The sequence below is a fragment of the Archocentrus centrarchus genome, unplaced genomic scaffold (assembly GCF_007364275.1).
Source record: "Archocentrus centrarchus isolate MPI-CPG fArcCen1 unplaced genomic scaffold, fArcCen1 scaffold_36_ctg1, whole genome shotgun sequence".
Lineage (NCBI taxonomy): Eukaryota > Metazoa > Chordata > Actinopteri > Cichliformes > Cichlidae > Archocentrus > Archocentrus centrarchus.
In genome coordinates, this window is record NW_022060263.1 from 320469 (window position 1) to 333649 (window position 13181).

The 13181-nt window shown below is 42.1% G+C and overlaps 1 protein-coding gene across 1 annotated transcript in view; it reads right to left on the bottom strand.

Annotated features, from left to right (window-relative positions):
- The window catches only part of LOC115776662 (aryl hydrocarbon receptor-like), a 61951-nt gene that overhangs the window by 14699 nt on the left and 34071 nt on the right, over positions 1 to 13181 (bottom strand). Inside the window, exons 6-8 of the mRNA XM_030724384.1 lie at positions 6714 to 6847; positions 2792 to 2994; positions 2057 to 2166 (exon numbers count right to left, since the gene is read on the bottom strand). Of these exons, the coding sequence (XP_030580244.1) occupies positions 2057 to 2166; positions 2792 to 2994; positions 6714 to 6847 (447 nt within the window). The remainder of the gene's footprint in view (positions 1 to 2056; positions 2167 to 2791; positions 2995 to 6713; positions 6848 to 13181) is intronic.

Here is a 13181-nt window from a genome sequence, read left to right on the forward strand (position 1 = left end):
TTTGCATATTTTCCCCGTGTTTGCGTGGGTTTCCTCCCACAGTCCAAAGACATGCAGTTAGTGGGGTTAGGTTAATTGGTCACTCTAAACTGCCCATAGGTGTGAATATGAGTGTGAATGGCTGTCTGTCTCTCTGTGTTAGCCCTGCGATAGGCTGGCGACCTGTACAGGGTGTACCCTGCCTCTCGCCCTATGTCAGCTGAGATAGATTCCAAGACCCCCCCCCCCAAGACCCTGCACAGGATAAGCAGAAGAGAATGGATGGATCGATGGAGGTTTTCTGAAAGTGTTGGCTGAGGAGTCATTAACTCTTTCACAATCTATCTTCTCTACATCACACATGCTGCCCAAGGTGTTAAGCAAGAGGACACTCATCTGTTACAATGATAAATCACAGAAAGATCAAAGTGAAAATCAAGTGAAAGCAGAGCCAGCAGCAGCTTGCCTCGCATACTGCTTTCCCATCAGTTTATTGTCAAAGACCAGAGGTTTATCCACAGTACCCATGCCCAAACCACCAGAAAAGAACAAACTGTTGCCCTCTCAGCTCGCCCAGCTCAAGTCATTGTTAATGGCACAGCTGCAGTTTCCTATGAGCATGAAACAAGCAGATCTTTCAGCAACAATACCCAGCTGCAGCCACACGATGGCAGTAATGTAAAGGATGGGTGCAAACAGGTGGGGAGCTTTACCATTCCATCTGAGATGAAAGGAGAGAGATTGCTTTATTTTGGTACTTTTATGTCTGTTTGTAGCTTTGACAAGCAAGTACTGCTTGTCTTGCTTGTCCTGACTTTATGCCACAGGGTCAAAGTAAACATTTCAGACTAAATGAAGGAAATCGGATGTGCAGAAGATCTCATTTTGACAAGTAGTGTAAATAAACTGCCTAGGAAAGATATGGAGCCAAGTTACTGATTATAACTATAGTTCATCTATTTGGGATGCATATCTGTACTTTGGTAGCACATAAATTAAAAACATTAAAAAAAAATATTCTTCACATATTTTGTGTGTTTTCCATTTTAGTGAAATATGTCTTAATTGTTCTGTAAAACGTCACTGTGTGTTTGTTCTTGCAAAATTCCTGAGAATGAATCTTGTGCCATATCCTGTTTAAACTACACTGACCCTTAGAACGCTGAGAGTGGTAAGTGACATATCTGTCCTCTGAAGTGTATGTGTCACTGCTGCTCTATGGATCATCTCTGATGATTTGCCCGTGCAGTGGATTTGTGGGCCCTATCCTCTGCTCTGGCAGCTCTGCAGCTTTGCTCAATCTGCTTGCTAATCCAGCAGGATTACTTGCAAATGCGGTCTGAACTCTCTGACCAGGATGTGCCAGATGTCCTCAACTTTTTTGACAGGCATAAGTCTGAAATGGGAACATGTTTCTATCTGTAGTCTGGCAAACAGAGGATTTTGTTCATATATATATATATATATATATATATATATATATATATATATATATATATATATATATATATATATATACTCCAGTTGTTTAATAGCAAAGAGGGTTTTTTTGTGTGAACATTTAGCCACCAGTGCGTGCAGCATGGCTATTTTGCAAGTAACTGGTAGGATAGCTTTGTTTCTGACATTTGATAAAATGAAAAAATCTTTAAGCGTGCATTAGACACACGCGCACTACGGTTTTAGCTCCTATATTCACACCACCAACTGGTGGCCTGTGAATAGGAACTGCAGTGTTTCGCATTTCTGTGTAAATGGAGATTGTTCCATTTAAAATGTAAAATTAATTTAGAATTATTTATTTGTTTTTGGCCTTTATTATTTATTATTACAGGGCAGTAGAGCAGACAGGAAAGGAGGGATGGAAGGGAGTAACATGCAAGAGATCAAACCCTGTTCCAAACACCTGTTTGGAACAGGGTTTGGATCCTTTTTTTCAGACAGACAAATTGAGGGGCAGCATCAAGGCCCTGTATACACTACACAGACAAACGTACACCTCTTAATCTTTGAATTCAGGTGAATTTGAATAAATTAGATTGTTTTTGGTTCACAGTTGGTCTTTGGTTGTACTTACTTCTTACATGGTTCTCTGCACAGTGCAACATATCTGCTGCATGAATGAACTGATAGCCAGATCCTCTTACCCGCAGTTCAGCCTCTGTGTACCCTAGCACTATCTTCCCCCTGTAAAAAAGGAACAGATTTACTTTGGACATTTGTTCATTGTACATTGCATTCCATTAATTATCTGCAAAGAAAGCAAAAAAACAAAACAAACATGCAGGAGAAGCAGAACACAGATGGTATTTCAGTCAGCCTATGAAACTTCTACAATTATGATAGGGTATATATGACCAAAATGCATGTAAGAAACTAGATTTGAAAGGTAACCTGTAGCTTCTGAAACCATGCTTGTTTAGCATGTGGTTGAAATGTGACTTAACATTAACCCTAAGTGGTTTGCCGGCAACATGGTGGAATATCCACCAGATCACCAGAGACCTCCTGTTTTAGGAACTGTTGACAGTTTGGACTCCAAATATTTCACCAAAATTACAAAGCCAAAATGAAAGATGGTCACATAAAATGTAACATTTCTAATTTCTGAATATTTGCCTTTTTGCTAAAAAAGCTAATTTTCAGAAAAAACCCCCCAAAACTCAGCTGTAATCCTGCCTCCTAACACTAAATGGGTCGCTGAACTGCTGGAATGAAAACAAAAGAAAACAAAAAAACTGACCAAAAACAAACAAAACCCCCAGAAATGAGCCATCTAACTCTAATACAAAGGACTGAAAAATATTTTTACTTTGCATCACAGGCCACGGGAGTAAAGTCCAGCTTGTGTTTGGTTCTGAAGATCATGTTCTTGGTTCTGATCTCCAGGATGGATGGAGGTTGCAGAGGAGTTGCAATAGCAAACAGCGCAACCTGTGGTGGAGCTTTTCCTCCGTTTTCTTGCCACTGGTTCTGCCCATGCAAAAACTTGAGCCTTCCTTGGATATTCAAAGCCTGGAAGTAAGCAAATAACTAGTTGTGTTTCTTGTCAATGTAAGTGACGTACTGTAGAGGTACTATTTTGATAATCTGTGAGTACTACAGATGTGAGACCCTCATTCACTTGGCACAAGTATATGGAAACAGGTGGAAGCCAGCTCCTGCAAAATTTTGGACCCTTTTTGGGTGCTAGAGTGGATCATCTACCAACTGGAACATCAATAATCCTGGGAAGCCACCACTGCAGTGTGTGTGATAATTAAAGCCACAAAATATACACTCTCCTGCAAAGGTATTGTGAGAGTTTCAGTGAGACCAATCCCATTATTTTTGCTGTAGACTGAAACATTTGGGTTCAACATTGAAAGATTAATATGAGACAAAACATCTCAGCTTTTATTTTCAGGTATTTACATCTGGATCAGATACACAGTTGAGAAGATAGCACCTTTTGCCAGAACCCACCCATTTTTCTTCTGAAAAAAGTATTGGAACAAATCCTTTGCTTGCAATACCTGCATCAAGCCTGTGACCCACTGACATCACTAAACCTTTGCATTCTTCTTTTGTGATGCTTTTCCAGCTTTCACTGCAGCCACTTTCATTTGTTGTTTTACTCCCTTCAGTCTCCTCTTTAGCAGCTGAAATGCTCCACAGGGTTTAAGTCTGGATATTGTGTAGGCCAGTCTTAAACCTCCCACTTCCAGCCTCTGATGAACTCCTTTGTGTTTTGGGTCATAATCTTGCTGCACGATGAAGGCTCTCCCAGTCAGTTTGGTTGCATCTTTCTTTAAATTGACTGACAAAATGTTTCTATTATCTTCTGAGTTCATTGTACTGCTGCTACCATACGTGACATCATCAGTGAAAATTGAGCCCATCCCAGATGAAGCCATGACATCACCTCCACCCTGTTTCACAGATTCAATTCAATTCAATTCAATTCAATTCAATTCAATTTTATTTTATTTTTATAGCCCCAAATCACAACAAACAGTCGTCTCAAGGCACTTTGTATTGTAAGGCAAATAACTTACAATAATTACAGAGAAAACCCAAAATGACCTGAGGGGAGGCTGAGGGGAGAGAGACAGGACAAAAGACATGCTGTGGAAGAGAGTCGGAGATTAATAATAACAAATGATTAAATGCAGAGTGGGGTATAAGTACAGTAAAAAGAAGTGAATGAAAAGAAACAGTGCATCATAGGAACCCCCCAGCAGCCTAGGCCTATTGCAGCATAACTAATGGATGGTTCAGGGTCACCTGATCCAGCCCTAACTATAAGCTTGATCAAAAAGGAAAGTTTTAAGCCTAATCTTAAAAATAGAGAGGGTGTCTGTCTCCTGAATCCAAGCTGGGAGCTGGTTCCACAGAAGAGGGACCTGAAAGCTGAAGGCTCTGCCTCCCATTCTACTCTTAAGTATCCTAGGAACCACGAGAGAGCGAAGTGCTTTAATGGGGTCATATGGCACTATGAGGTCTTTGAGATAAGATGGGGCCTCATTATTCAAGACCTTGAATGTGAGGAGAAGAATTTTAAATTTTATTCTAGAAGAAGAGAAGCCAATATGGGAGAAATCTGCTCTCTCTTTCTAGTCCCTGTCAGTACTCTAGCTGCAGCATTTTGGATCAGCTGAAGGCTTTTCAGGGAGCTTTTAGGACAGCCTGATAATAATGAATTACAATAGTCCACCCTAGAAGTAATAAATGCATGAATTAGCTTTTCAGCATCAGTCTGAGAAAGGATGTTTCTAATTTTAGAAATATTGCACAAATGCAAAAAAGCGGTCCTACATATTTGTTTAATATGTGCATTGAAGGACATATCCTGGTCAAAAATGACTCTAAGATTTCTCACAGTGTTACTGGAGGCCAAAGTAATGCCATCCAGAGTAAGTATCTGGTTAGACACCATGTTTCTAAGATTTGTGGGGCCGAGAACAAGAATTTCAGTTTGATCTGAATTTAGAAGCAGGAAATTAGAGGTCATCCAGGCCTTAATGTCTTTAAGACATTCCTGCAGTTTAACTAATTGATGTGTGTCATCTGGTTTGATGGATAGATAAAGCTGGGTATCATCTGCATAACAATGAAAATTGATGCAGTGCTTTCTAATAATACTGCCTAAGGGAAGCATGTATAATGTAAATAAAATTGGTCCTAGCACAGAACCCTGTGGAACTCCATAATTAACCTTAGTGTGTGAAGAAGACTCCCCATTTACATGAACAAATTGGAGTCTATGAGATAAATATGATTCAAACCACTGCAGTGCAGTACCTTTAATACCTATAGCAAGCTCTAATCTCTGTAATAAAATGTTATGATCAACAGTATCAAAGCTGCACTGAGGTCCAACAGGACAAGAACAGAGATGAGTCCACTGTCAGAGGCTGTAAGAAGATCATTGGTAACCTTCACTAATGCTGTTTCTGTACTGTGATGAATTCTGAAACCTGACTGAAACTCTTCAAATAAACCGTTCCTCTGCAGATGATCAGTTAGCTGTTTTACAACTACTCTTTCAAGAGTCTTTGAGAGAAAAGGAAGGTTGGAGATTGGCCTATAATTAGCTAAGACAGCTGGGTCAGTGATGGCTTTTTAAGTAATGGTTAAATTACTGGCACCTTAAAAGATGGGATCATGATCAGATCCTTTCTTTCTCCAAACTTTAGCCTTTCCATCACCTTGATAACAGTTCATCTTTGTCTCATCAGTCGATCAAATTTGTCCCAGAATTTCTGAGACTTGTCTCTGCACTTCTTGGCAAATTTCAGCCCGGCCTTCCTGTTCTTCATGCTAATTAGTGGTTTGCATCTTGTGGTGAAGCCTTTGCATATTTGTTCATGAAGTCTTCTGTGAACAATAGATTGGAGAGATATAGATATAGTAGTAGTAGTAGTAGTAGTAGTAACACCTTCACTCCTGCCCTCTGGAGGCTGCTGGTGGTGTCACTAACAGTTGTTTTAGGGTCTTTCTTTACAGCACTTGCAATGTTACTGCCATCAGCTGCTGTTGTTTTCCTTGGTCTACCTGTTCGATATCTGTTACTTAGTACACCAGTGACAACTTTCTTTTTCAGGACATTCAAAATCATTGTACCAGCTATGGCCAATGTTTGTACAATGGCTCTGATTGATGATTTCCATCTTCTCTCAGCTTCACAATTACTTGTTTTTCACCCGTAGACAGCTCTCTGGTTTTCATGTTGTTTACTCCTCTAAGTATAACTGCCCCGTCTGCACAGGCAGAACCCAAATCTGAAACTGAGCATATAGTGACATTCTGTGCAATTTATTGTTTGAATAAACAATATAACAGGACACACATGGGCAACAAAATACACCTGTCAATCTCATGTTCCCATACTTAAAAAAAAAATGCATGGCTTCAGACACAAGGTGCTATCTTCTGCACTCTGTATCAAATCCAGATTACCCAGAAATAAAACCTGAGATGTTGATCTTTTGTCTCATCTTCGTCTTTTAAACCCAAATGTTCTCAGGCTACAGCAAAAATAAAGGGATTGGCCTCACTGTTACTGTGCTCTGTGAATGGATCAATTTGGCTTTCAGTAGAAAGTGCTCTGAGCACTATGTCTTTAACCCGCCAGCATTAAAAAATACACGGATACACTAACAGATAACAGGTACAAGTCAAGCCACAAGTCCGTGTTTTGAACTGTCATGTTTCAGCTTTGGCAAAAATAGACATCTGAAAATGCTATGTACCAGAAAACCGGAAGAGTTGTCCAAGAGGCAGCGAAAGCGACACACAAAGCTTCTTTCCAGGAAGGATGAGTTCTCCGGGGGGAGTTGTTCAGGGTTATAGGTGACCAAAGATGAGCTTTTGTCAAGTTCTATCTCTAAAAAACAAAAAACAAACAACAACAAGCAGATGATGTTATGTAAATAAGACAAACATTTCTAGATGCATGTTTTCTTTTAAGGTTGAAGAGTGCTGTATTTCTCTTGTAACAAATTTGAGCTTTGACCCAGAGAAGACGGTTGCATTTCTGGATCAGGTTCACATATGCCTTCTTCTTTGCATGATAGAGCTTTAGAGTGTTTGTGGATGGCATGGTGAACTGTGTTCATACACAATCACAGCAAACATGCCCATGGAGGCCCACACTGGGTAGCTGTGGGTCAACTGTAGAGAGGTGTGTGGCACAGCAAAACTACACTTATCCCATGTGGGCTCCAAGTGGGTCTGCCCATACAGAGCCCACAGCAGTTTTATCCTTTGGGGCCCCTGTATGGGCCCACAGTTGGCATGCTCATAGAAAATACAGAGCCCTATTAGATTTCTGCAATATATGTCATATTGGGGTCCATATGGGACCCACAGTGGGAGACCCTACATTTCATGCTGGTACTGGAGCCAACAATGAGCTGCTCACTGTGTGATAAGTTAAAATAACAGAAATCACATAGTCTGTAAACACTAAAATTTAGTGACTGATTTAAAGAGATCATACAGTTATGAGTCATAGTGTATCAGACTAAGAATTGCTTAAAAACAGTAAAAGCTCACCTTGTTGAAAAAAAAAGGGGGGGGGGGGTGAACTTAAAAATCCATAATTGATTTGTTTATTTCATTCTTTATTGCTAAGAACCAAGTTTAAAAAGTGTTATCAATGATCTACAAAGTGGTCTGAATCTGGTCACTTGAGACTGATTGCTCTTGTCTTGGCTCACGTACCTAGGGGAAATTGTGGTATTCTCCTTATTCAAGTAAAAGTTCTCAGTGAGGAAACATCAACTCCTCACTTTTGTGATTATTTCTCCCCTTCAGGGATGTAACAACTGCAGACTGTGTGGATCCACCCACAGTGCCCCTTGACAGTGCCCAAGTGATCCCAAGAGAGTCCATCCAGTGATTTCCACGAGAGAATCATGCCTGTTTTAATGCAGTGCCACCTGAGGACCTGAAGATCACAGGCATCCAATACTGATTTTGGGCCTTGTCCCTTGCACACACAGATTTCTTCAGATTCTCTGAATCTTTTGATGGTATTGTGTACTATTGATGATGAAATCTTCAGAATTTTACATTGAATGACATTTTTCTGAAACTGCTCCACAATTTGAAGATTGGTGACTCTTCACCCATCTTTACGTCTGAAAACTAAGACGTGACCTGTCTCCAGTTAACCTAATTAGTTGCAAAATGTTCCTCCAGCTGCTTCTTTTTAGTACCACTTACTTTAATGCCTTTTGTTGCCCACACCCAAACTGTTTTGAGTTATGAAGCTGTCATCACATTAAAAATGAGCTAACATGCTAATAAGCTAATATAAATGCGTTAATGTCTATTTGAAAATTTGATATGTTTTCTATGTTCCACTGTGAATAAATGTGTGTTTATGAGATTTGAAAATCATTCTGTTTCTGTTTATTTCACACAGCATCCCAACTTTGTTGAATCTGGGGTTGTGTACAGATTAACATGCTGAGCCGAACATTTGAGGTTGCAGTTAAGGACGAGAGTGTGAACAGTTTCTCAGAGAAGGAATTAGTAGGTTGTGTCAGGGCTGCGAGTCTTAACCTAAACCACAGTGTTCACAACTAAAGAACACACACATAAGCATCTTAAAATCCAAATACAGATCTGGGACCACTTCTTCTCATAAGCCATAGTGAAGATTACAGAGTCATGTGATCTGACCAGAGGCTGTGCTTACAGCTTAATGCCTAAACTGTATATACTTAACCATCTGATACTTACATCCAAATGTTTATGCTCACTCGTGCTGCAGACTGCAGTGGAAGGCAGTTTTATTGTAACATTATATGTTCACAAACAGTTTTGAGTCTTTAAAAAAGGAAAGTAAGAGAAATTCACCAGTCTGTGAAAGACTGCAAGGGAAAAAAAGAGAATAATGTTTATCCACATGTTTTAATTGCAATATCCCAGCATCACCAAAACTGTGTGTTTTAGGTGATGTGGGTGAATTAAACATTGAAGCAAATATGTCACACATAGTTCTTACTGCCCTATGCATTGCTAAGAAAACTATCCTCATGAATTGGAAATCCAAAAATGATTTGTGCATTACTCACTATAGGAATTTACTTTTAGAACACATTAGTCTAGAAAGAATGTCTGCCACCTCTAAAAACCAGTTGGACAAATTTGAATCTCTCTGGTCTCCACTGATCAGCTCCATCACTTAGTGGGGGTGATCGGCTGTAGTCTCGTCTCGCGGTGTGCCTGGTAGGTGGCTGGGGGTGGGCTGGGGGATTCGGGTGTCTGATGGTCCTTGGATGGGAGACGGGGACTGCCGTTTTGTGGTTTCTGTGTACGGGCCCTGGATGTTGGTGGTGGGGGCTTGGACGGGTGCTCTTATGGTCTCAGGGCGTGGGACTGGGGTGCCCGTGGTGGTGGGTGCTGACTCCGGGCCGGGTGGCCGGCTTTCTCCGCGGGGATCGGGGTGTGGGGTCTGGGGCCCTGGTGCCCGGGGTCGCCCGTTTCCTGGTTGGGCTCCTCCCTGCGTTGGGGGGGGTCTGTGCCCCCTTGGGCGCACCGCCGAGTGGGGTGGGTTGGCCCGCGTCGAGATCTCTGGCCGTCATTCCGGGATTCTGGGGTGCCCGCGCATCCTTTGGGGTGGTGTGGCACGCAGGTGAGGGAGCAGTAGTTTCCCACAGGGGGCCGGTTGGTCCCGGACCAGTGTGTGTGTGTGTGTCTGTGTGTGTGTGAGAGAGACATTTGTATGTGTGTGTGTGTGTGTGTGTGTGTGTGTGTGTGTGTGTGTGTGAGAGAGAAATATTTGTGTGTGTGTGTGTGTGTGTGTGTGTGTGTGTGTGAGAGAAATATTTGTGTGTGTGTGTGTGTGGGGGGGGGGGGTTGTGCTTGTCTGTGGTGTGGAATGTGGGTGCTGGCCTTGGGCACGGTGGTGCCCTGGGGGTGTGGCCACTTCAGGCCCTGGACCTGCCTTCCCTGCACTGTGGTTGGGTGTAGGGAACTGGGGTGCTTAGTGAGCCAGCAGTTTGCTGGCTCTCTTCTTCTGGGGGTAGTTCTCTACCTCCCGGTCTTACATATCCTGGCTCTTCTCCTCCTCCCACTCAGTCAAACATTACATCACAGGGTCTTGGGTGAGGGGGGCTTGTGCTGCGGTGAGTAGGGCCACTTCTTTGGCTCTGCTCACTATGTTGCGTGATGTCCCACTCTCCCTTTTTAATTACATTATACAGCTCACAACACGTCATAGTACATAGTACATATAGTACATATAGGGCTTTGGGGGGCAGGTGTGTCACACAGTGGTCAGTGTGTGGAGCTGCTGAGGTGGCCCCACTTCTGTTCACTGCTGCCTGCTCCTCAATTTTATTTACATCTTAGACATTGAGGGCCTTGGGGGGGTGGTGTGGATGGGCGCTGTTGCTCAGTGCTCATTACATCTGTCCCCCCAATTTTAATAGCACTGTAGCTTTCACACACACATGCATGCATATTCTTCCCACTCCATACACTCACATACACCCAACATATCACTCCAAACACGTTGAGTGGAAGGAGGGGGAGGGCGGGTCTCCCACACCCCAGTTTCATGCACCCTGCCTGGGGTAGGGACTGGCTAGTGGTTTGGGGCCGGGTTGGCTGCTTCGCCGGGGTGCCGCTGGCTCTGCGCTGGTACCCTCTCACTGGCCTCTGGCTGTAGCTCAGTAGGTAGAGCAGGTCACCTACTGATCGGAAGGTCAGCGGTTCGAATCCTGGCTACTCCAGGCTACATGCCAATGTATCCTTGGGCAAGATACTTAACCCTAAGTTGCTCTCCGACCGTTCTGTCGGAGTATGAATGTGTGTGAATGTTAGTTAATTAAAAAAGCACTTAGCTTAATTAATGATGGAAGTGCTTGTATGAATGGGAGTGCATGGGTGAATGTAAACATGTTGTATAAGCGCTTTGAGTGCTCTGATTGAGTAGAAAAGCGCTATATAAGAACTAGTCCATTTACCATATACCCACACTTGGTGTCCATGTAAGTTCTGTGTGTGTGTGTGCGCATAAATGTGTGACAGTCATATGTGTGAGTATGAGTATATGATTTGTGTGTGTGTGTGTGTGTATGGGTGTGTGCGTGTGTACGTGTGTGTGTGTGTGTGCGTGTGGGGCCGCATTCGCGGCTCGTGCGGGGGATGCCGGCCTGCGGTGGGGGTTGGCTGCTCATTGCCTCTGGCTCTCTGGACTCTTGCCGTTTGGCCGTGAGGGGGTCTCCCTCCTTCCTCCTCTGGGGTGTGTGCGCAGTTACCATCGGGATGTGTGGCCTCTCGCCTTCTGATGTCCTGGTGGGCCGTGGATAGGCCGCGTCCCCTGGGTCCTTCGCTGTTCGATCTGGATCGCGGGGGGCGTGATTGAAGTTTCTTGCCCCCATTGGTGAGTACGTTCCATGACAGAGGCACATCCACACATTATTTGCATACAAAAGCAGGATTGTGTGTGTGTGCGTGTGTGTGTATGTATGTGCATGTGTAGATATGTGGATGTGTATGTATAAGTGTGGATATCATTCTTTGATTATTCTTTTCTCACCTTTGTTTTGTTCATGTTTTTTTTGTTTGGTTGTTTTTTTTTATTTTTGTTTTTTTCTCTTTTCTTTTTTTTCTTTTCTCTTTCTCACTCCTTTTCCTACCCTTTCCTTTCTGCCTGTCAGGCCTGGTGTAAATAAATAAAATAAAATTAAAATACAAACTGACTAAATACATACTAACAAGAGTAGCCTATTGTAAAACTTACAGAGCTATTCTTGGGAAAGCAAATATGTTTGGTACACCAGCGCATTCGGATCATATTCTGATTGCGAAAACTGCCAAACATGACAGGCTAAAAAAAAAAAAAAAAAAAAAGAAAGGAAAGTAAGAGAAATTCACCAGTCTGTGAAAGACTGCAAGGGAAAAAAAGAGAATAATGTGGGGATTTCATCATCTGTGGTACTAAGGTAGATGATGGTACAGGTAATATTAAAATAGAGAATCCAGAGAAATCCAGGATGAAAATCAATACTGAATTATTCCAAATTGGAATAATTACAGAAATACAGTTCCCCTCCAAAGTTTACATATCCTGGCAGAATTTGTGATGTTTTGGGGGGCATTTTTCAGAGAATATGAATTATAACACTACACTTACAACTTTTCTTTCACTCATGGTTAGTGGTGGGTGAATTTATTATCTATCAATTTTGTTTGCTTTTTTAAAATTATAATGACAACAGGAACTACCCAATTGTCAAAAATTTACATAACCTAGCTCTTAATACTATGTATTGCCTCCATTAATACTATGTATTGCCTCCATTAGCATCAATGACAGCTTGAAGTCTTTTGCAGTAGTTGTTATTTGCTCAGATGGTAAAGCTTCTTCTTGGCAAAATGCCTCCAGTTCCTGTAAATTCTGGGGCAATCTTTCATAAACTGCATGTTTGAGATCTCCCCAATCTGGCGCAATGATTTTGAAATCAGGAGACTGAGATGGCCACTCCAGAATCTTCACTTCTTTCTGCCAGAATCAATGACAGGTTGACTTGGGCTTGTGTTCTGGGTCATTGTCATGTTGGAAAGTCCAAGTGAGTCCAAGTGTGTCCCATGTGCAGCTTTCAGGCTAATGAGTACAAATTTTCCTCCAGTATTGCTTGCTGCTGCATTCATCTTGCCATCAATTTTGACCAAGTTCCTTGTGCCTTGTCTCTGTGCTTTTTGGCATATTGTGGCAGTAATGGCTTAGTTCTGGAATCTCGACCTTGCAGCCCATTTTTTTTTTCAAATACTTCCTTATTGTGCAATCTTGAAACAGCCACACCACTTTTTTTTTGAGTCCCATATGTCAGCTAAAGTTATTTGTGGATTTTTTTTTTGCATCCCCAACAATTTTCCTGGACCTTGTGGCTGAAATTTTAAGACAAGAAACATGTAGAAACAAGATCGAGAACCTCTGGCTTTTCTCTGGAAAACTCTGAAAGGTAGGGCCACCATCTGATTTGTTAAAAGCCAGTATCTATGATGATATTAGGCTTCATTAGTTGTGCCTTCACATGAACATGGCATGGAAAGCTTGTATGTGAAGGCACCACTAATGAATGATATATATACACAGGTTTTTGGAGCAACACATGCTGTTTAGGTGTCATTTTCAGAAAAGGCCTTGTTCATTTCAGCAACACAATACCAAACCACGTTCTGTTGGTGGCTCTGTAGTA